The sequence below is a fragment of the Hippopotamus amphibius genome, chromosome 13 (genome assembly GCF_030028045.1).
Source record: "Hippopotamus amphibius kiboko isolate mHipAmp2 chromosome 13, mHipAmp2.hap2, whole genome shotgun sequence".
Taxonomy (NCBI): domain Eukaryota; kingdom Metazoa; phylum Chordata; class Mammalia; order Artiodactyla; family Hippopotamidae; genus Hippopotamus; species Hippopotamus amphibius.
The window spans coordinates 11,145,513-11,167,435 of record NC_080198.1 but is presented as its reverse complement, the minus strand read 5'-3'; the positions used below and the strand labels follow the sequence as shown (position 1 = coordinate 11,167,435).

At 44.0% G+C, this 21,923-nt stretch overlaps 1 protein-coding gene across 1 annotated transcript in view; it reads left to right on the top strand.

Moving 5' to 3' along the window:
- The window catches only part of ITPR1 (inositol 1,4,5-trisphosphate receptor type 1), a 314,399-nt gene that overhangs the window by 128,293 nt on the left and 164,183 nt on the right, over positions 1 to 21,923 (top strand). The window contains exons 11-18 of the mRNA XM_057706415.1: positions 1,566 to 1,661; positions 3,340 to 3,384; positions 7,351 to 7,505; positions 13,996 to 14,095; positions 15,088 to 15,248; positions 15,982 to 16,123; positions 17,880 to 18,038; positions 20,724 to 20,896. Coding sequence (XP_057562398.1) covers positions 1,566 to 1,661; positions 3,340 to 3,384; positions 7,351 to 7,505; positions 13,996 to 14,095; positions 15,088 to 15,248; positions 15,982 to 16,123; positions 17,880 to 18,038; positions 20,724 to 20,896 — 1,031 coding nt within the window. The remainder of the gene's footprint in view (positions 1 to 1,565; positions 1,662 to 3,339; positions 3,385 to 7,350; positions 7,506 to 13,995; positions 14,096 to 15,087; positions 15,249 to 15,981; positions 16,124 to 17,879; positions 18,039 to 20,723; positions 20,897 to 21,923) is intronic.

Sequence of the window (21,923 nt, the reverse complement as noted above, 5' to 3'; positions counted from 1 at the left end):
TGATTTAGAGAAACAAGCACATCAGGCCGTATTGGAAGGATGCTGGATGTTCCGGTGGAGGAAAATAACAGCTACTTCGGAGCTAACTCCTAACTGAAACTGGAAATTTCTTTCTCTGGGTCATTGGATCATCTCTTCCTTTTCTTTTTTTCTTTCCCTTATCTATCACAACAATGTGTCATCAAGTGCCTACCCCAACATGATACGTAGGTGACTGCACATTGGTGATAGGGTGGAAAGACACCGAATGGGGAAGGTGATGAGAGGCACATTCCCAGTCCTCTGGAGGTGCAGATGAGAGAGGGTGATGGATTAAGGAAGACTTTCTGAGGGAGCTAGCGTCTGAGTTGGTGCTGACGGGATGACCTGTGTTCCAGAAGGAAGGGATGAACGGAGTAGGTCACTTCATGCAAGATACTAACATAGAACTGGAAATGGGAGGCAGCCTTGGGTTAGAACTCAGTGACCTCATTTGATAAGGAGCAGAGGATAGGGTTAGGTCACGTGTCCAGTAGCATTTTTTTAGGGCAAGACTAGCCCTGCTACTGAGGTGTGACCCTTTTGACATCTGTGTTGAATGTCCCAGGTGTTCAACCGATGTCTCCTCTGGCTTGTTAGAATCAGAACACCTTCTACTCCTGTGTGAATTCCCGGATTGTTGAGCCTGTGGCTTCCCTCTCATTTTTTGTTTGGCCTTGTGGGGTCTCGCCTTACACATGGGCAGCTTGATATTCAGCCAAAGACTGAAGGAGGCCCCTGTGCAGATTTCTGGAACTTCTTTTCTGGGGAGCTCTATATTCTGCCCTGACAAATTCCAGCCACCTCAGTCTCCTCAACTCAGTGAGAGTGGTGTCCTCTGCTTGAATTGTCCTTCTCCATGCCATCGGCCAGAGGGGACCTCCCAGCAGGAAGCTGGAGCCGTCGTGGAGATCACCTTATTTCCCTTTCCTCAGGGATCACAGTTGTGCACTTCCTGTCATCTAATTTCTAAACCCAGTTGTTCTGTACGTTTCACTCAGGTTTCTCGTTGTCTGTGGTGAGTTCACATATTGTGTGTAGTGTCTAATCACTTATGTCACCAGCTACCAGTGCCAGTGATTCCATCCTGCGCAGAAGTCCCAGTTGTATTTATTTTTCTGGTGACTTGGCCCAGGCACTGGGAGTGTCCAGTTGCAGAGCACAGGCTTGTGGAAGTGTTACAGTGCAGGCCTGCACGGGTAGATTGCTGTTACAGTTTCCAATGAGGTTCTTTTTTGTTCATTTTGTCTTTTTGTGGATGAAGTCCAGAATCTTCACGTCTTCCTCGTGATTGAGGCAAATAATCTGAAAACCATTCCACTTTGTCTTACACCCATTTCACGTTCATTAGGGGACTCTATTCTTTGGAGAAACGTGGTTTAATGTTACATATGACATTGGCAGTAGGTTTGTTGGAAGATGGTGGTGGTTTTTAGCTGGTAAATATCCCGCCTGAACTGTGACTTCTGTGTGGTGTCTCACGTGCGGTGTCTTCCTTGTTTAGGTTGACATTTCTTCCCTCCTGTTGACCATTTCTCTTCCTGCAGGTGGTCCAGCATGACCCGTGTCGGGGTGGAGCGGGATACTGGAACAGCCTGTTCCGCTTCAAGCATCTTGCTACAGGGCATTACTTAGCAGCAGAGGTAAGTGGCAGCCCTGTGGTTTTTTGCTTTCAAGGTTGATGCACTCCTCTTTCCTCACGTACCTGTAGCCATTGAGTAGTTAGAGGCTTAGGGTAAATGCTCAGTTACCTTGCTCTTCCTTCTGTTTTTCTGTTTCCTTCTGCCTCGTTTCCGTGCTTATAGGTAAGAAGAGGCAAAAATGATGAACACATTTAGTATTTGATGGGGATTCTGATCAAGATGTGGGGAGAAGGTCAGTTAGAAAAGGATGCTATCAAGGGCATGTAACATCCAGCGTGGTGACTTGAGTTAGTAATACTGTATCATATACATCTGGCCCTGAATGACGCAGGTTTGAACTGCAGGGGTCCAGTTACCTGTGGATATTTTTCAGTAGTAAATACAGCAGTACTGCACGGTCTGCCCCTGGTTGAATCCAAGAATGCAGAAGAACTGCGGGTGTGGAGGAACCGCAGATTTGGAGGGCTAACTATAAAGTATATACATGTTAACTCCCGCATTGTTCAAGGTCAGCTGTATTTGAAAGTGGCTAAGAGAACAGATCTTAAAAAAATAATGCTAATCAGGGTTTTAGGCTTCTCTTTCTGTTTTGCTCTTGTATGCGTCTCTCCCCACATCTTATTTACCAACCCCGATCCTAACATGAGTAAGCAAGACTCGGCCGTAGTGAAACCATGGTGTGTAAAGCTGGAAGCATTAAAGCCCATAAAGAATTAGGTAATTTTATAAAGCCTGGTTACTCAGAGCATTAGTGGAATAGACAGGGTCTTTTATGTACAGGAATGTAAAAAAAAATCAAGGAAATGTATTTTAAATGACCGCAAAGGGTTTTTGAAGAAAGGCCAGACTTAGTGCTGAAGGATGGGAGGACGTTCCCTTTTCGTTTTTGGATTAAATTAAGATGTCACACATCTTACTGTGTGACAGCTGCTGAGTTTTACTCTCACCTGCTGGAAGGTGTAAGATGCGTATTCATACCAGCGCCTAGCTGTACATCAAAAGACACCTCCTGTTGTCTGGTAACGCTGGTGAGACCGCTCAGAGCTTTTCAGGGTGATGCGTGGGTGTCAGTAATGCTTCTGCAGCTGACCCCAAGGAAGGCTGAATCTAAATGTGCCCACCCCCCGGGATGCCTGACACCTGTGCGAACCGACAGTTTTGAAATATTGAAGGGCCAAAGAGCAAGACTAAGTTGAAATTTAAAGTGGAGCCGTAGGAAACTGTGGACCTGACTAACCAGCTATGAGAAATGTTGGTTACCTGGTGTGCCAAAGATCAAGGGTGGTTGCATTATCTATTCTGGGGTGAATGTAGCTCTTGCTGGAAGCCAAATTTTTTTTTTTTTTAATTTCTAAGTAGAAATAAGCAGGATTATCAATGACTGGATACTGATCTTTTATTTATTTCAGGCTTTTAACTGTTGCTTTGCTAGTGGATTCTTTGTGTTCCTCTGTCTACACTTGAGAGCCGTCTATCGGTGACTGGTAGATTGTTCCTTGTGTGTTGTACGCGTGTGACTTGTGTTGTGGTTGTGGCATGCTGGTTTCGTGAACAGAGGGAAGGGAGAAGTTCTTAGCTATCCAAAGATGTCCGCAGGCCTTGAAGTCTCCTGCAAGCGGGGCCAAGTCCTTGAGAAAGCAATGGATGTTTTAATTTCCTAATGATTCTTTTTCATCAGGTAGACCCTGACTTTGAGGAAGAATGCCTGGAGTTTCAGCCCTCAGTAAGTATGGACAAGAGCCTTCTTGTCTTCATCTGGTAGGGTGAGGCCATATGATCTGGAACCCCATGTAAGAAACTGCCCCTGTGGTCACTGAGTGCTGGGGAAGGGGAGACCTTACGCTGCCTTAACAGAGGGTCTTGCTCTGTGCTTCTGTTGAGGGCAGTCATTCCGTTGCGTCCTGATTGATCCAAGAGACTGTTGGTCATGATGCTTTTTCTGTGTGCTTAGTCCAGGGGTCTCCATCTCTGAGATGCAGAAGTTCAAGGTATCTCTTGGAATACCGCTAGTTTGGAGACAGTGAGATCCCTGTAGAAGCCAGTCTGTTACATACGAATGTCCTGTTGCTATTGACCTGAAGCTGTGACACAGATTTCTTCAGGAACGAGTGTGTAAGGCTGATATTGTTACTTAGACTGTGGAGGTAACGCATGAGGCATGACCTCTGGTGAGACACTCAGGTGTCTAACCATCTGTCCTTGCTTGCTGCAAAGTCAGACATAGATTTTGTAATGTGGTTGGGAATGTTAATGCCAGCTGCATCTTTCTTTGGAGGCCATATTGCCAGTTAATGCTGATATGGACGTACTGGGGGGTTCAGGTGTCCAGAATTATGGGTTGAAGGGGGAAGTGGTTGTGTTACAGGGAAATTGTGGGTGTAAGTCATGCGGTTCTCCTGTGGAGTGCTTCGTTCTGGTCTAGGATGAACAAAACAAAACGCAACAAAAACCCAAACGGTTGGTGCTCTGTTTGACATTGTATGTCCACGTGGTCATCTTGATGGTGAATATGATAGGTGGTACTAAGGATATTATTTTTTGTAAAATTTTCGAAAAACACGGACATTAACATTAATGTACGTTGATGAAGGGAGTTGGGCTGGAGATAATACAGAATGTGATTGTCTTCGAAAGCATTGTGCATTCTGCAGTAGCCATGAGCCTTCCAGTTAGGTTTGGGTAGAATGTTAGCTTTGCAAGAAACGAAGAAGTGTTCTAGCTGAGGGGGTCCCGCCGTTCGTTAGTTCCTGGGTTTGCTGGGGAAGTTAATCTCCTCTTTCCACTCCTTGTGGGAGCACGAGGGTCCCGTTCCTGCCTTTCACGCTCTTCAGCCTCGCTCCTGGAGCACATTTGGAACACCGACCTCCTGCAATTAGTGTGGCTTGGAGGGCGCTGAGCCAGTCCAGCTTTCTGCCTGTGAGCGGGGAAATCTTTGCACATGGTCCCCGCCTAGTCTTCATTGGTTATTGGTGGAACACGTGGACTGGAAGGGGCTTCTTCCATTTTCATAAGATGGTTCGTCCTTGCACCTTTTTTGTTTTGAGAGTCCGGACTGCCTCCTTGTGACTCGCACTCATGGGTCTTGGTGGTTCCGTCTGAGGCAGCGCAGAGTAAGGCTCTCCCTGAGGTGACTTGGAAGGAGAACCGTGGCTTCTTTCAGTGAGAGCTGATGTCCGAGGGAGCCTTGAGCTCTGTGGGCAGCGGGACTGCTCTCCTGGCCTGTTCACGCGTGAGGGAAAGACCGGCATTTGTAGAGTAGGAGGAACAACAGTGATCGAAAGTAGGGCGGGAGAGAGAGACAGACTTGGGTTTAAATACCAGACCCACGGCTCATGAACTGTGTGACTCTGGACAAGTTACTTTGCCTCTGTGAGATGGAATTCCCTCCTCTGTAGATGTGGATGAAATGCCCTTTGTAAAGATGAAGTGAGATGTTGTGCAAGTGAAGTGCCTGGCCCATAGTAAACGCTTAATAAATGGCATTTTTATAAGTTGCAAAGGATGATTAGCATCTTCAGCGCCTTGGCATCCACCAGTCCCTCTGGGCTGCGCAGCAGTTGCACAGAGGAGTTAGGGCAGGTCTCTCCATCATCGTTCGACCAGTGAGGAAGCAGAGAGTGGTCCTCACTGGCCACGTGCCTCGGGGCCTCTGGGCCTCTGGAAGCACAGTCATCTCTCTGCTCTTTCATGCTTCCCCGTGCCAGGGTGGAGCAATGTGGCAGCGGGTCTGGCTGCAGTTCTGGGCTGTGTTGCTCTGGCTACTTGGGGTGTTGCCTGGATGACGGTCCTCGTGTGGAGGTGGGGTGTGTGGGGGGAGCTCACCCTGCACCCACGATGCCAGGAGCGCAGCTCCTGCCTCTGAGGCGGGAAGGTGTCAGCATTGGTATAGTCCTGCACCCTTCACCCTCTCCTTGGTTGGGAAACTCGGGAGTTTGAGAGAGGAAGCTTCTCATTCTGCTGTGCTGACTGGTCGTGTATTCTGAGGCTGGAACCCAGTGCCTGTGGTTTTGCCTGGGACCCCACTTGGCTTTATTGCTCTCCTCTTTCTAACTTCGGTGACCCCCTCGAGCCATGGGCTTGATGCCACAGGGACAGCCCGCGGCTGGCTGGGTCTTACGGCCTTCTGCACATGTGCCTTTCCTTCCACTAGATGGCAAACGCCGACTGCACACGAGAGGATGAGGATGCCTTGTTCAATCACAGTCCAAATGTAGTGGATTCAATGCAATTGTCATTTTTCTTTGGATGTGCTGCAGGTCTGAAATTTAACTGCCAACCTGTAGCTGAGCCCCGTGTCTCACACCAGAACCGGGTCAGGGTTTATTTTGGAAGTGGTGTGTGCGACCCTTTGCAGGTAACAGTGGTTAGAAGAGGACAGATTCTATTCAAAGTGCTTCTTCCTGAGCTGAGCTCATAGAGATGTTCTAGTGCTCTCCAGTTGATTCTTAGGTTCCTGTAGGTAGAATATGAATGGGGGTTTGTTTAGCTAGAGGTACAGGTGTCAGAGGAGGGAGTGTGGGGGGGAGACAGAGGTTTGGGGTATTGCAAGAATTGTTTGCATTTTCTCTTTTCTTTCCTCCCTCCCTTGCTCCTTCCCTTTCTTTCTTCCTTTCTTCCTTCCTTCTTTCCTTTCTTTTTTTTTTTTTTCTTTTTTTACAGACAAAGGTTGGGGCTACTGATGAACTGAAAAAAGCAGACTACTGCCTTCAGTGCTAGAATTCAGGCCCCATGGAATGAAATTCTCTCGCGTTCTCTCCTTTGCCTGTTAGATTTGCTTTTCTTTTCTCCATTCCATTTGGAAGGGAAGCAGGGCGTCAGCTTAAGCCAAGCAACATAAAGACAAGGGAAATGTGATTTTTCTGGTAGATGCAGGTGGATATTGTCATCTTGCAAGGATGCTAAACATGAGAAGTAACTGCATGCAGAGTCGCAGGATGGAGAGTGACCTCGCGAAGCCTGTCAGAGCAGGCACGCGGCTCAGCACGCTGCTTGTCTTCTTAGGCAGATGGCCTTTGGAGACTAGACGTGTTTTTTTTACAGTTTCTTGGGAGAGCTTTCGGCATTGCTCATCAGGCTTCACTGTCAGAAGTTTTCTTCAGTCTCAGCCAAAGCCCTCACATAGCAGGAGAGGCCCCCTTTCTCCTGAATTGTTGTCGGCAATTGATTAATTGGGAACGTTTTTTTCAGGGTTAGTCTGACTTCACAGATATTTTCCTTGGCCACCCGGAGATAGCTGCTTATGAGCGCTTCGATTCAGGTTTATTTCATGGCATTTTTTTTCTCCTGGGAAGTAGCTGTATCACATTATCGCTAGACAGTTTCACTGTAGGTTAACACACCACCCATAACCAAATCCACAGGCTAAAGTTTTCTCAAAGTGCTTCTCCTCTCTCCCACCCGCTGCACCAGGATGTACCGCCTGTAGCACTCTGTCCCTGGACAGCTGTTAACACAACCCCGCGTTGCTTAAGCATTTTTACTGCAACGCAAGGAGGTAGGGTGTGAATATGCTCAGTGTGGGTGGCCGACTGTCATCTTTGGTGACTGCTCTGAAACTGTGGTGCTTCTCCTGCCAACAACTCTGACGTTCATCATCGTCTCTTCCCCGTTCCTGTGGACTGTGCGGTGACTGTAGTGAGGGAAGGGCGTGGCACGCGGGGTCCTTGACGTGGTGACTTTTGCTCCTCAGGTGGACCCCGATCAGGACGCCTCCAGAAGCAGGTTGCGAAACGCCCAAGAAAAGATGGTGTACTCGCTGGTCTCCGTGCCCGAAGGCAATGACATCTCCTCCATTTTTGAGCTAGACCCCACCACCCTCCGTGGAGGCGATAGCCTTGTCCCAAGGTATGAGTCCCAATTGGCTTATTTCAAGTGAGTCAGGGCTGATCTAGGCGACCTGGCTGGGTTTCTTGGAATCTAAAACATCCCCGTCTTTCTGGAAGCTTTGGTACAGGACTTGGTGAAGGATTTGTTCTGCTTGCCCATTGAAATCACATCTGAATTTCTGTTTTTTTTTTAATGGCTCACTCAGGTGTAAGTTCTTAGTAGTCAGTAGTTGGCTCAGACGTGCTCTGTTTAGGTGAACAAGCCATACGTTACGCTGAAGTAGCTCAATACTTCTAGTTTCCTTCACTCTCCCTCCTTCCCAAACCTGAGAGATCTCCTGGCCAACTGAATAAACCATTGAAAAGAAATTCTAGAAAATGGCACGTTTGAAATTCACTCTGCATGGTAAATATTATTAAAGATATGGAGACATCAGACCAGCCTTCTTTGGTTATTTTGTTAAATTTGACTCTTAGTTTCTGTTGCATAAAAAAGCATTTTTAGGGGGAAATAACTGGACCATAAATGTAACAGAAGCTCACTCTTAACAAAATCAACAGACATGTTAATAGTGGCTGACACTTGTCGAGTGCTGGCTACATACCATTTATAATGCTACATGCTCGTGTTGTGTTGAAGACGATTTCATCTCCACCAAAACCTCTGTGAGATAGGTGTTATTATCTGCCCCTTCTTAGAGGTAAAGAAAGGAGGCTCAGAGAACTTAAACAACTTATCACAAGTCAGTGAGCCCTGTTGCAGAGCCCCAAATCTTAAACATTTAAGACAGATAGGGCTGTTCTTGGCAGTGCTGACTCCTGGACACAGCCTTGGGGAGTGGACGTCTGGCTGGCATTGGTAGGTTTGACACAGGGCCCCTCTCTCTGCGGGTTCCTTGGTGTTTCATTATTTGTGGACATCACTGCGGTTTACCTGCTTGGCCAGAGCCGGGCTGTGAAAGTGATAACTGCAGCTTGGCCGCTGTCAGCATTGGACGAGAACACGGAAAGATCTGTGTAACACAGAAGACTACCTTCTTAACTATTGCATCATAGGAAGCGTTAAAGCAATTATAAAGAAAGTAAAGGCTGTGGAAAGGTTCGTAGCCAAGTGTCTAGCGTATCACGGGTGCTTAATAAAATTAGAGGGCAGAGAAGGGAATGATTAATGTGAATAAAAAGGCCAAAACATGAAATTAAAAATAAATTAGAGGAGAACCTTCTCTTGTGCTGGGTACCGTTCCCTCTCAGAGTGATAAACAGAAGGCAGTATCCGCAAGAAGAGAACCTTACAAGGAGGCCATTCATTACCATTCAGCACAGTGATCACTGGTTCTTACCCTCTGCTGGGTCACTGACCCCTTGAGAATGTGGGGAAAGCTGGAGATGTTCTCCTATTAAATCGCAACTATGTACACAATGTTGGTACTCCAAGATTGTCCCGATGTAGAATAAAGGATATACTGAGATATGTCATATACCATACAGTTCACCTACTTAAGTGCTCAATTCATTGGCTTTCAGTAGATGAGCAGAGTTGGGCCACCATCAGCACAGTGGATTTTAGAGCAATTTCATCACTCCAAGAAGGAGCCCCGTGCCCATTGGCAGTCACTCTCATTTCCCCAGGCTCCATCCCCAGCCTTAGACGAAGCTACATTTGTCTCTGTTGATCTGCCTGTTCTGGACGTGTCGTATAAAGGGAATCACATGTGACTTTTTGTGACAGGCTTCTTTCTCTTAGCATTGATTTTAAGATTCCTCCATTTTGTAGCAAGTATTCTTCATTTCATTTGATTCTTGAATAACATTCCATTGCACGGTTATGTCACATTTTATTTATTCACTTATTAACTGATGGCCATTGGGTCATTTGCCTTTTTCTGGCTGCTCTGTGAACGATCGTGTGCACATTTTTGCGTGAACATATGTTTCCATTTCTCGTGGGTCCATACTTAGGAGTGGCATTAGTGGGTTATGTGGTAACTGTATGTCTAAGCTTTGAGGAACTGCCAGTTTTACATTTGTAGTTTTATATTCCCACCAGCTGTATATGAGGGTTCTAATTTCTCTCCATTTCTCTCCAATGCTTGTGTATCTGTCTTTTTTTTTTTTTTTTTTTTTTTGTATTTGAGCCGTCCAAGTAAGTGTGCAGTGGTGTCTCATTGTGGTTTTGACTTGAATTTTTCTGTTGGGTAATGACATTGATGATAATCTTTTCATGTGTTTGTTGGCCATTTGTATATCATTTTGGGAGACTTATCTATTCAGATCCTTTGCCCATTGTTTTTTGCCCACTTAAAAATGGGTTATGTGTCTTTGTATTATTGAGTGTTGTGTTATTTATTACAAACCCCTTATCGGAGGCGATTTGCATGTATTTTCTCCCATTCTGCAGAGTTCTTCGCTTCCTTGACGGTGTCTTGTGAACCACAAACTTTTTAATTTTGTCGAAGTCCAGTTTATCTATTTTTTTCTTTTGGTTGCTTATGCTTTTGGTTTCTTAAACTGTTGCCAAATCCAAGGTCACAAGATTGTGTTCTTCTGAGAGTTTTGTAGTTTGTACTCTTCTCACTTAGGTCTTTGATCGATTTTGAGGTCATTTTTAAAAATACGGTTTGAAGTAGGGTAGATTGCTTTTGTAAAGTGTCCTTTCTCATTGACTACCTAGACAGGGATAGGGACTGTAGAATCCAGTTGCATTTTGGTTTAAGTACTTTTCCACATGTTGTGTCTTCTCTTCTGGAAGTTCTTTAATGGATTTTTTTTAGGCTCCCAGAAGACAGGGGAGTAACATTTATTTTATTTGCTAAGTGTTTTGTTTTGTAAAGGATAGCAAGGAACAGAACCATGTGATGTAAAATATCCATCAGAAGCTATTTTATGGCATCTCCTTGGTGAAGAGGAATGAGGCGCCAGTTGGCTGTATTCCCCAAAGAGTTGGAAATCCCCATAATCCTATGGGAAGGGGAAGTTTGAACTTCTGGGTCAACTTGCCAAGCAACTTTGGTGGGCTATAGACCCCTGCTTCTGTATCCCCTTGATTCATTACTGTGTCTCTGTTGGAAAACATTCTCTGTTGGCCGTTGTCCACAGAGAGACTGACTGTAAACTCATAAGCAAGAGGAACCTTGTGTTCACCCTGGAGAAAGTGTCTGGCGTGGTTTACCGGTGTGTTCATTACTAGTTATGATCTTGGGTTTGGTCTTAGCTTTCTAAATTTTTATCTCTTCTTGCCCTTGGCCACGAACCTCAGAGCCAGAAGAGAACAGGGCCTCTTATTCATTGATTCAGTGAAGTCATAAAACATGTTAGGAGGAGTACACACATTTCCCTCCATCTTAGAGCTGTGCTAAATTTTGCTTCTTTGAAAATCAGAAAGTCGGGGGGTAGATACATGAAAGTACCTGAAACGTTACCAGTAAAGAACTTTTTGTAATAGTCATTGGTTAAAAGAATCCTTTCCAAGCCAAAATGAAAGGGATAATAGTGGCAAGTCCTGGATATAATAGACAAGATAATAAAATTGCAATATATGGAAATTAGATGTAATAAACCAACACTGGGAGAGCATCAAGCTTTGTGGCTGTTTTGCAGTGGTCCTGATATCATGACTTTTGAGCTAAGGATTGGGCATAAGACTTCAGGTGAATAGATGGAACGCCCTTGGTATTTGAAATGAACATTGACATAGACCTCTATAGAATGTAATCAGTCATCCAGTTAAAAGCGAAGCTCCAAGCTTCGGTTATACCTTGAAAATAAAAAAACTGAAAATGCAAATCTCTGTCAGATTTCTTGGTCGTGTCGTTTACTTTATGTTCATGCCGTTCAAAGTAAGTCTCACTCGAAATGTTCAAGACAGTGAAAGCGAAGGAAGGCAGAGGAGTCCCTGAAGACATGTGCCTGGTTGCAGGTGCCCTCCCCACTGCCCCCTTTCCCATGAACTTGGGATGCTGTTGTTTTGAATTCCTCTTAATGCAAATGACTTCCATGCTCTCCTTTCTGCCCTGGTCCTACCAGTGTTTAAAACTCCACCTCAAGTTTTCTGTAACAAAAATATTCCATTACTCCCTGAAGCCTCCTTAATCGCCTCCTCTAAAAGTCCTGCAGTGCTTAGCTTGACTGGCTCCCATCTTAATGCTTTTTTTTTTAAGCTCTTTATTGGAATATAATTGCTTTACACCGTTGTGCCAGTTTTTGAGGTACATCAGAGTGAATCAGCTGTATTTATACATGTATCCCCATATCCTCTCCCTCCTGCGACTCCCTCCCACCCTTCATATCCTAGCCCTCTAAGTCATCCCCCGTCATCGAGTTTATCTCCCTACGTTATACAGCAACTTTCTACTAGCTATCTATTTTACATTTGGTAGTGTGTATGTGTCATTACTGCTCTCTCACTGCGTCCCAGCTTCCCCTTCGCCCCCCCAGCCCTGTGTCCTCAAGTCTGTTCTCGACATCTGCATATTTATTCTTGCCCTGTCACTGGATTCATAAGTACCATGTTTTGAGATTCCATGCATATGAGTTAGCATACGGTATTTGTTTTTCTCTGTCTGGCTTACTTCGCTCCGTATGACAGTCTCTAGGTCCATGCACCTCACTACAATGCCTTTTTAATGTATGTCTCCTGTTACTTACTTTTGCTTGGCGTGCATTCATTTCATCTCACTAATGCAAAGGCAGATCCCTTAAGTGTGAGAATTACGTCATTACTTCTTTAAAAGAAATGCAAAACATTGTAAAATGATCCATGCTCCCCGTAAAAAGAAACAGCAACAACAAAAATATTTTAAAACCTCATGGTGAACAAAGAGGCAAGTAAAAATCACATAAAAGTTAATCATTCAGAGAAAACTACAATTAAAATTTTAGTTTTCTGTAATTTCAGACACATCTCTGGGCACACAGATTACTTATAAGTGAATTATCTATTTTTAACATTTTTTTCCCACTGAGCAAATATGTCCTGTACATACTTCCAAGTAAATGAATATCAATCGTAATCCTTTTACAAAACTGTGTACTCTTCTATCTTATATGCTATAATTAACTAGTCCATTACTGAGACATTGGGTTGTTTACAAGATTTTAGTATTATAAATAATGTTTTATTGAACATTTCTGCCTTATTTTGCACCAGTGCTGTCATCTCTTAAAGAAGAAATATAAAACTGAGATTGCTAGATGAAAAGATAGGTGCATTTTACATGTTATACACAGCGCCAGACTCTCTTCCAGAGTTTAACCTGTTGACACTCTTTCCATGCATGTGTAGAACTCATTTCTCTAAGCTCTGGAAGCTCTCTAAGCTCTAAGTACTGGGCTGTATCAGTCTCCAAGATCTTTGGAATATGATACAATAAAGTGATACATTGTTTTAAGTTGTATACATTGAGGAAGTTGAATATATACTTCGATGTTTATTGGTCATTTATGTTTATTAAATTACTGGTTTGTACCTGTGTTCCATTTTCATTTCCAATATTCACGATGTTTTTCTTACTGATTTTCAAGATCTCTTTATATATGCAGATTAATAGCCTTTTATGTTATATATATGACTTTTATTTTCCCAGGTTGTCATTTTCCTTTCAATTTTGTTCATGATGGTTTTTAAAAATTTGAACTTTAAAAAATTTTTGCTGTATGAAATATGTACAATGTAAACTATGTAATGAGATATATCCATCTTTTAGTTTTGAAATTTAGAAATCTTGTATTTTGTTACATGCTTCAAAAGGCTTTCCCTGCCACAAGGTTATTAAATTTTATTCCAGGCACTTTATGATTTTATGTTTTGCTTTATCCATATGAAAATTTCAATTACTGCTTTATTCTCTCTCATGATGAGCATTAATAGCTACCCAGTAAATACTTCTTTTTACTCTGTCTCATGCTCAGTTTGTTGTGAGATATTCATGGAGTGTAATTTTATACACCCACACCTCAGAAATACTGAGGATTCAGTTCCAGACTACCGTGATAAAGTGAGTATCACAATAAAGCGAGTCACGCAAAGTTTTGTGTTTCCCAGTGCATGTAAAAGTCACGTTTACACTACACTGTTATCTGTTAAGTGTGTGATAGCATTATGTCTTAAAAAAACAGTATAAATATCTTAATTTAAAAATACCCGATTGCCAAAATGGAACCAGTAGACTTGCGTGATGAACAAACCTTGAATTTGGGGAAGAAAAAAAAAACATAGTATCTGTGAAGGGCAATAAAGCAAAGTGCCATAGAATGAGATGTAGCTGCATTTAGAAATACAGCACAACACAGCCACACTAGAGTGCTTATGAATGGTTTGCCATTGTAGGTATATCAGAATGTGTCTTGGACCAGAACCATTTGCTCTTAAGTTTATGTTGTCCAGTGTATGTAGCAGAGAACCATTTTGGTATCCCTTTTTATTCTTATAGGATGTATTCAATATTCTAGGCCAGTGGCTATAGAGAACCTAAATAGTCCTGTCCCTAAAATCCTTTTTATTTTTCCTTTAGAAACTCCTATGTCCGGCTCAGACACCTGTGTACTAATACCTGGGTTCACAGCACAAATATCCCCATTGACAAGGAAGAAGAAAAACCTGTGATGCTGAAAGTAAGTCCCCGAAACTGGCTGCCTCCCTTGGTCTCATGCTCTGTGATGAAAGGCCTCCTTTGAGGGCAGATGGGGGCGTGTGGAGCTCTGAAGTTGTTGTTGCTTTGGCAAGAGTGTGGTCATGGACAAACTTGAATGTGATGAAAGAATTCTTTCCAAGGGACCTGGCGAAAGCAAGCCTAGGGCTTTTAAAATAACTAGAACCTTTTATTTTATTCCATGGCTTCTGCCCTAAAGGTTGAGCAATTGTCTGGATTTCATGCCTGTCTGGAGGCTGATTTTGGCTGCGGGAATGTTTGCTTGTGCCTTGAGGTGCATCACATACCTAGTTGATTTCCCGCAATTTTTATTATTTCTTTTTTCTCTGTGTATTTAAAAATACACTTTTATGTCTTGAAAGTTCTTCCAGCGTCTCTCATTTCTCTCCCTGAAGCCCACCTCTCCTTTCTCACCTTGTCCAGGATCATAGAGCATAAATACACAGACATAGGGTTTTTCTTTTTAAAAAATGGAATGATACTCTCACATGATATTTTTTGGTGATGGGGAACGTGATTGGAATTTTTTCTTCTACTTTGATGAACATTTTCAGGTATATTGAAAAGTTGAAAGAACGGTGCAGTGTCTACCCTTATAATACTCTCAGAAACAAGAATTACCATTTTGTACATTTGCTTTTTCCCTATGTATTTATAAGTATGTTTTTAAATTATAAAAGTCTCAGATGTTTCCTGTAACAAGTGAAACTATAAAATCATAGTACTGCCCCACTTCCTGCCTTACTTTTCCCCACAATACCAACCTCTAAAGGTCACAACTCTTGACTATTTGGGGTACATCTTTCCAGGTGTTTTTCTATGTCCCGTTTATTTGAACTGCAGGAGAGCTCCAAGCTTTTTGGACTGCCCAGTGTCCCATAAATACAGCGTTGGATTAATGTCTTACCCTCTCAATCCAAGAGGTTGTTCCACAAAGACCATCTTGCATTTCAGATTGGCACCTCTCCCGTGAAGGAGGACAAGGAAGCATTTGCCATTGTTCCAGTGTCTCCTGCTGAGGTTCGGGACCTAGACTTCGCCAATGATGCCAGCAAGGTGCTGGGCTCCATAGCTGGGAAGCTGGAGAAGGGGACCATCACCCAGAATGAAAGAAGGTGAGGGCTTCCTGCCAGGAGTGGCCCCACGCATCCTCACCCACCATGGAGTTTTGAAATCCCTTGGAGAGAGAGATTGGGTGCTCGGAAGAGCTCTGTGTGAGAGCAGCAGGCCTTAGCATGTGTGGGTGACTTCAACTTGTGATTTTCAAGAAATAGTTACCTTTGGGACTTCCCTGGCAGTCCAGTGGTTAAGGCTTCACCTTGCAATGCAGGGGGTGAGGGTTCAGTCTGCAGTCGGGGAACTAAGATCCCATGTGCCTCGGGGCCAAAAAATCAAAACGTAATGCTGAAGCAATCAATATTGTAAAAAATTCAATAAAGAGTTGAAAAATGGTCCACATCAAATAATATTAAAAAAAAAAAAGTTACCGTTGCTTTCACTGTTTTGAAAGTCTTTAAAGTTGTAAAGCTCTCCTTCCTTCTCTGTCTCCCTGTCTCCAACTTGGTCTCTGGAACTGTTTTATCAAATGTCAGGGGTTGAGGTTCCTCTAAGATAAAATGTAATGCCTCGTATTTTGTGAAGGCGATGATCTTTTTGTGGACCGTTGAGGTATTGTCTCTTTTTCACTCTTATTGGTAATTGGCCTCAACTGACTGTTCCAAGGCAATTGGGAAGAATGGGTTTGCTCCTGTTTAACTGGTTCCTTTGGCCTGAAGGCTTCCAAGGTGAAGCTTTCAGCCTGTTGCACATTGAACACTTCCCCTGTCTAACAGCTTCTTTCCTCCTAAGGTCTGTAACCAAGCTGCTGGAAGACTTGGTTTACTTTGTCACTGGTGGAACTAATTCCGGTCAAGATGTTCTTGAAGTGGTCTTTTCCAAGCCCAACAGAGAACGGCAGAAGCTGATGAGAGAACAGAATATTCTCAAGCAGGTCAGTAAGAGGTGACATCCTGGGTTGGCTCTATAAGAAATCAGTGGTATCACTGCTCTTACACAGGGATGTGAATGATTTCCACCCGCGAGGCTTAATCCATTGACTTAAAAAAAAAAAATGACGTAATTTTTTAGAGCAGTTTTACGTTCACAGCAAAAGTGAGTAGAAAGTACAGAGATTTCCCATATACCTCAAACTTCCGCACGTGCATGGCCTCCCCTGTTCCTAACGGCCCCACCGGAGAGGTACACTTGTTATAACCGATGAACCTGCACTGATGCGTCGTAATTGCCCAAAGTCTATAGTTTACATGAGGGTTGACTCTTAGTGTTGTGCATGCTCTGGGTTTGAACAAATGTGTAATCACATGTATCCATCCTTATCGCATCATACAGAGTAGTTTCATTGCCCTAAAAATCCTCTGTGCTCTGCCTGTTGTCTCTCCCTTTCCCCCAGCCCCTGGCGATCAACCATTGATCTTTTTACTCCCTTCATAGTTTCGCCTCTTCCAGGGTGTCATGTAGTTAGAATCGTACAGTACGTGCCTCTCTCAGATTGTCTTCTTTCACTTAGTAAAGTGCATTTGAATTTCCTTCATCTTTCCATGGTTTGATGGTTCCACTTGATTTTTAACACGCTTGTTGAATATCAGCCGTCTGTGAGGAACCCCAAGAAGAATTCAGTCGACAGTTTTATTTTCCTCACAAATAATATCAAGTGCAGGGTATCCTTAAGGTTATTTCATGTATCTGAGAGATGTGGAGTATGTGATAAACTCAGGAGGCCTGTGGAGGCTCATATGGGGACCACTATAAGTCCCCCCAAAAAAATCTACCCATAAGGAATGTGTAGAAAATAAAATGAGCCCACCGAAAATACGCAAATGATGTAAATTTGGTATAAAGTTAAATAAACTGGGGTAGAAATAAATTACAGGGAGGAAAGTGACAAATCCAGTGAATGGGAAGGCATGCCGTATAGTTCACTAAAGCTGTTGGAGGCTGGGCCACACGCTTGGCTTGGAAATTCCTGGCCACTGGAGCCAGAAGAAAAACATGTACGTTACAAGTCCCATATTTCTCCGGTGGAACTTGGATCTGAGAATCCTTCCTCCCTTTGGACGGTGGTAGACAAAATTTATTAACACTCCATCCTGTTACAGCGAGGGTTTCAAGTCCCAGAGTAAGTTATGCCCTGCTGTTTGACGTGATGGCTCCCAAATTAGACCTCTAGCTCGGGGCCGGTGCTGTTTTCCGCGATAGCGGTTCCTAGCGGGTTGAAACTGTGGAGGAGGCTTCGTTGAGCACTGTGTGAGCACTACAGTTATGACCTGACAGTAACTGTCTGCTTTCATCCTTACAACACCCCTGTGAGTGACGTATCATTCTCTCTCTGTTACTGCTGAGAAAACTGAAGGTTACCTTGACCATGATCTCTACCCGTAGGAAAGTGATAAGGATGTGTAATTTCAACCTAGAATCTACTGATTCCAGAGTCTGTGCTCTCAAGCGCTGCTTGGAACACTGCATTTTCAAGTATTTGAGGACCATTTAGGTCCAGGAGGACTGAATTCAGTGAGGAGCCAGTCCCGATTGATGGAGTGAAGGCAGATTTCAGGTTAATGATTATTTTTGCATAGAGAGATTTTCCTATCTATTTTAGTCACCCTTGAGGTTATATTACTTCCAAAGAGAAGGTTAGCTCTTAAAACAGTAGGTGATGGAAGCTTTTATTCTTTTCTTTTCACAAACAGATCTTCAAGTTGCTACAGGCCCCGTTCACAGACTGTGGCGACGGCCCGATGCTGCGTCTGGAGGAGCTGGGGGACCAGCGGCACGCGCCCTTCAGACACATCTGCCGCCTCTGCTACAGGGTCCTGAGACACTCCCAGCAGGACTACAGGAAGAACCAGGTTGGGATTAAAGACTGATGGGATGTGATGGGCAGCTTCTTCCCTGAAGTTCATGAACTTTCCTCAATGAGTTTTCAGTGTCACATGTATATTTATTTACTGTCTAGAGAGTAGTTCACTGTTAAGTTTGCTCTTGGAAAGGACATACAGATTTTTTTTTAAAAGATTGATTGATTGATTGATTGGCTGTGTTGGGTCTTTGTTGCTGCACGTGGGCTTTCTCTAGTTGTGGAGAGCAGAAGCTACTCTGTTGTGGTGAGCGGGCTTCTCATTGTGGGGGCTTCCCTTGTTGCAGAGGATGGGCTCTAGGTGCGTGGGCTTCAGTAGTTGTGGCACGTGGGCTCAATAGTTGTGGCTTGCGGGCTCTAGAGTGCAGGTTCAGCAGTTGTGGCACACGGGCTTAGTTGTTCCGTGGCATGTGGGATCTTCCCGGACCAGGGATCGAACCTATGTCCCCTGCATTGGCAGATGGATTCTCAACCACTGTGCCACCAGGAAAACCCCAGATTTTTTTTGCAAGCCTGGGAAGAAGCTATATTACAGAGTTGGGAAGGATACCTGAAAATTCCCCTTCTACAGCCACCTTTGCATGGGATTTCTTTTTCTTGACATTGGTGTTACATGTACAGTAATTCTTATGACGCACTCCCGTAAGGCTTAAGGACATACTGATTCCATTGAAGATGGAGTGAAATCTTATCTTCCTGTCCCATCCACTTCGTACATCTCTGCTGGTAGCTTTCTCTTTCTTTTGGTTGTGGCTCATGTTTTGTGACATCCTGAGTCATCATCTGTGATGACACTAAACATACACACATGCAAGCAATATATTCTCTCTGTGAATTAAATGGTTTAACTTCTGCGGGGGTTGCTTACAATTGGAGATTCTGAGGGATCACTAAGTCAGTGGTTCTGAACTGGAAGTAATTTTTTCCCCCAGGGGACATTTGGAAATGTCTGGAGATCCCATTGAATGTCATGACTTGGGGATGTTACTGACCTGTAGTGGGTAGAGGCCACAACTGCCATTAACACTGAGCCATGCACAGCACACTCCCCGCACAGCAAAGGATTATGCGGCCCAAGAAGTCAGTAGGTAGCACTGAGGTTGGGAAAGCCTGTGCTCCATAAAGTAGTGTAGGTGCCCAAGTGATGCTTATTGTAACCTGGACTCCAGTCGCTGCCTCATGTTACAAAAGGTTTTGTTTTTAAGCTTTGACTGCCCCTATATCTGGCCTGTAAATTTAAACCATTCTCCGTAGTTAAAGTTTTTTGTGTGTCATCATAAAGATGGTATTGAGCCTAAGCAGTGCTCTAAAATGTTAGGTGTGGGACTTCCCTGGTGGCTCAGTGGTTAAAAATCCGCCTGCCAATGCAGGGGACGTGGGTTTGAGCCCTGGTGCGGGAAGATCCCACATGCCACAGAGCAACTAAGCCTGTGCACCACAGCTATTGAGCTCCACAGCAAGAGAAGTTCCCACTCGCCACAACTAGAGAAAGCCCACGTGCAGCAACAAAGATCCTACGCAGCCAAAAAAAATAAAGTAAAATAAAAAAGAAAATGTTAGAAGTAACTTTGTCAGCTAGTATTTCTCAAGCTTTCAGTTTGCCTTTGCTCCTGTTTAAAGCATCAAATACCCGTGATGCTATGTTCATTAGTTTTATGGTTGCTTTAAATCCACCTCTGGTGTGTGAATATCATACTCACACCATATCAGCACCAAAGAGATTTTATTCTCTTCCAGTGAGGGTATGTCAGAGTCTACAAGGTGTTCCAGGATATTTTGCTTGTGCATAAGAGGACGAAACCAGTCCCTCTTGCTGCTGCTCTGGGTGTCTTTGCTTGTTTGCTTAGAGACCCTGTCCCAGTTGGCAGTCGTATATCCCTGGGGGCTGACGAATTCCCAAACATGCATCCTTATTGAGTGAGGGCTGAAAAGTGGCCCACGTCCGCTGTGTTTGTCCTGAGGCACTTTTAGGATTTGGGAATTAATGAATGTAAGTTGAACCAAGTTTCAAGGGCTGTTTGAACTTTGAGCAAGTAAATAGGGAAAATGTCTTTGAATAGCAACAAACAAATATTAATAAGAGGCTTCCTGCAGTTCTTAAATATTTCTATGGAATGTCATGTCTGGTCCCAAAAAAGAAGCCAGAGGTGTTTTCATATGTTCTATGAATATAATTGACTGGCTTATGTATTCCTAACTTGTTTCTGCTACCCACTGACTTTAAAAATGTATTTTCACCCCCAGATCAGGAAAATGCAATGGGGTAACATTGTTCTAGGTATTCAGGTAGGCTTTACTGTGTTTATTCAGCAACACAGGGCAGTGAGCACAGTTAAAGCCTCTTGAATTAGTAATAAAATCAGAGCTGAAAAACAAATTTTGACCTTTTGAAAAATAAGTCAGTGCATTAAAATTTATACTGTGGACTTAATAAAAATGCCCATCTGTAAATACAGGGTATTTTATTTAATTATATCTATGCAGCAGGTTTAGCAAAAATAAAGGATGCAAGGGAGTTGGCAGCTGTGGCCCTGGATTAGCACGTTGTGGAAAGATGCTCCCCCGTGATTTCCTCCTGGGAAGTGTTGCTCTTGGGGCTGCTGCTCCTCCCCTCACTTTGAGCCTCACCACCTTGTCTCCAGTCCTCCCCACTCACCTCGCTTTCCTTCCTTCAAAGGAGTACATAGCCAAGCAGTTTGGCTTCATGCAGAAGCAGATTGGCTATGATGTGCTGGCCGAAGACACCATCACCGCCCTGCTCCACAACAATCGGAAACTCCTAGAGAAACACATCACGGCCGCCGAGATCGACACCTTCGTCAGTCTGGTGCGAAAGAACAGGGAGCCCAGGTGAGGCGGGCGTGGGGGCGATCAGCAGATGGTGTCTTTGCGTTTATGATGCAGGCGCTGAGCCGGTCGTGGTGGTTTCTCCTGAATTTCCTTTGCTCGGGGCTGCTAGGGACAGGTTTTGATTGGACAGGTCTTGAGTAGCAGGAAGAGTGTGCTATGGAAGTGAGACCGGGGTAGAACCCTAGCTCCAGCACTGACCAGCTGGGTGACCTTGCGCTCTGACTTCATCATTTGCTAGATGGTTCGTTATGAAAATTAAATGAGGGTAAATACACATGAAGTGCCTGGCGCTCAGTAGATGCACAGTAAATGACGGCTGTTGGCCGCTCATTCACTTCGTAGCGCCCCGTGATGAGCAGTTAGAACGGCCCGCCACCCCAGATGGCGTCAGTTAGTCTTTTGCGCACATAATTGTTACTTGAGTGTTTTTGTTTACATTAGTGAATTCTGTCAGTTCTGTTGCTTTCATGCAGATCTCCCCCTCGCCCTGTGCTCTCTTCGCTCTTTTGTTCTCCTTGCAGTTAATTGAGATCCACATCATTTCACGTGACGTGGGAAATAGTTTACAATGTGGGTATCATGAATGGTGACACTGGGGAGCTGAAAGCATTCTTATAAAAATGATGCTCCCACCCGTAAAACTAACATTTTGTGGACCATTCTCACGTGCCAGGGATGGAACTCAGTAAGCGCTTTGCATGAATCCGCTCATTTAATCCTCAGAAGAACTCTCTGAGGTTATATGTTAGCCTTTCCTGTTGATGACAAAACTGAAGCACAGTGTGGTTAAGCCATTTTTCCTGAATAACAGTATATATCAGAACGTAGCAGAGAAGAACCAGGACCAGGATTCTGCTCCGGCATCAGAGCCTTGCCACTCACCACTCTGGGTACCCTGCACCATCACCATGAATTCCTCATGTGGACTTCCTCCTTGGTGGTTCCTTCTGTTCATTTTTACCTTGTCACCTCTTCCTCACAACAGTCACTGCCATCCTTCCTCTTTTGCTTTTCTTTCTGTCCTTCT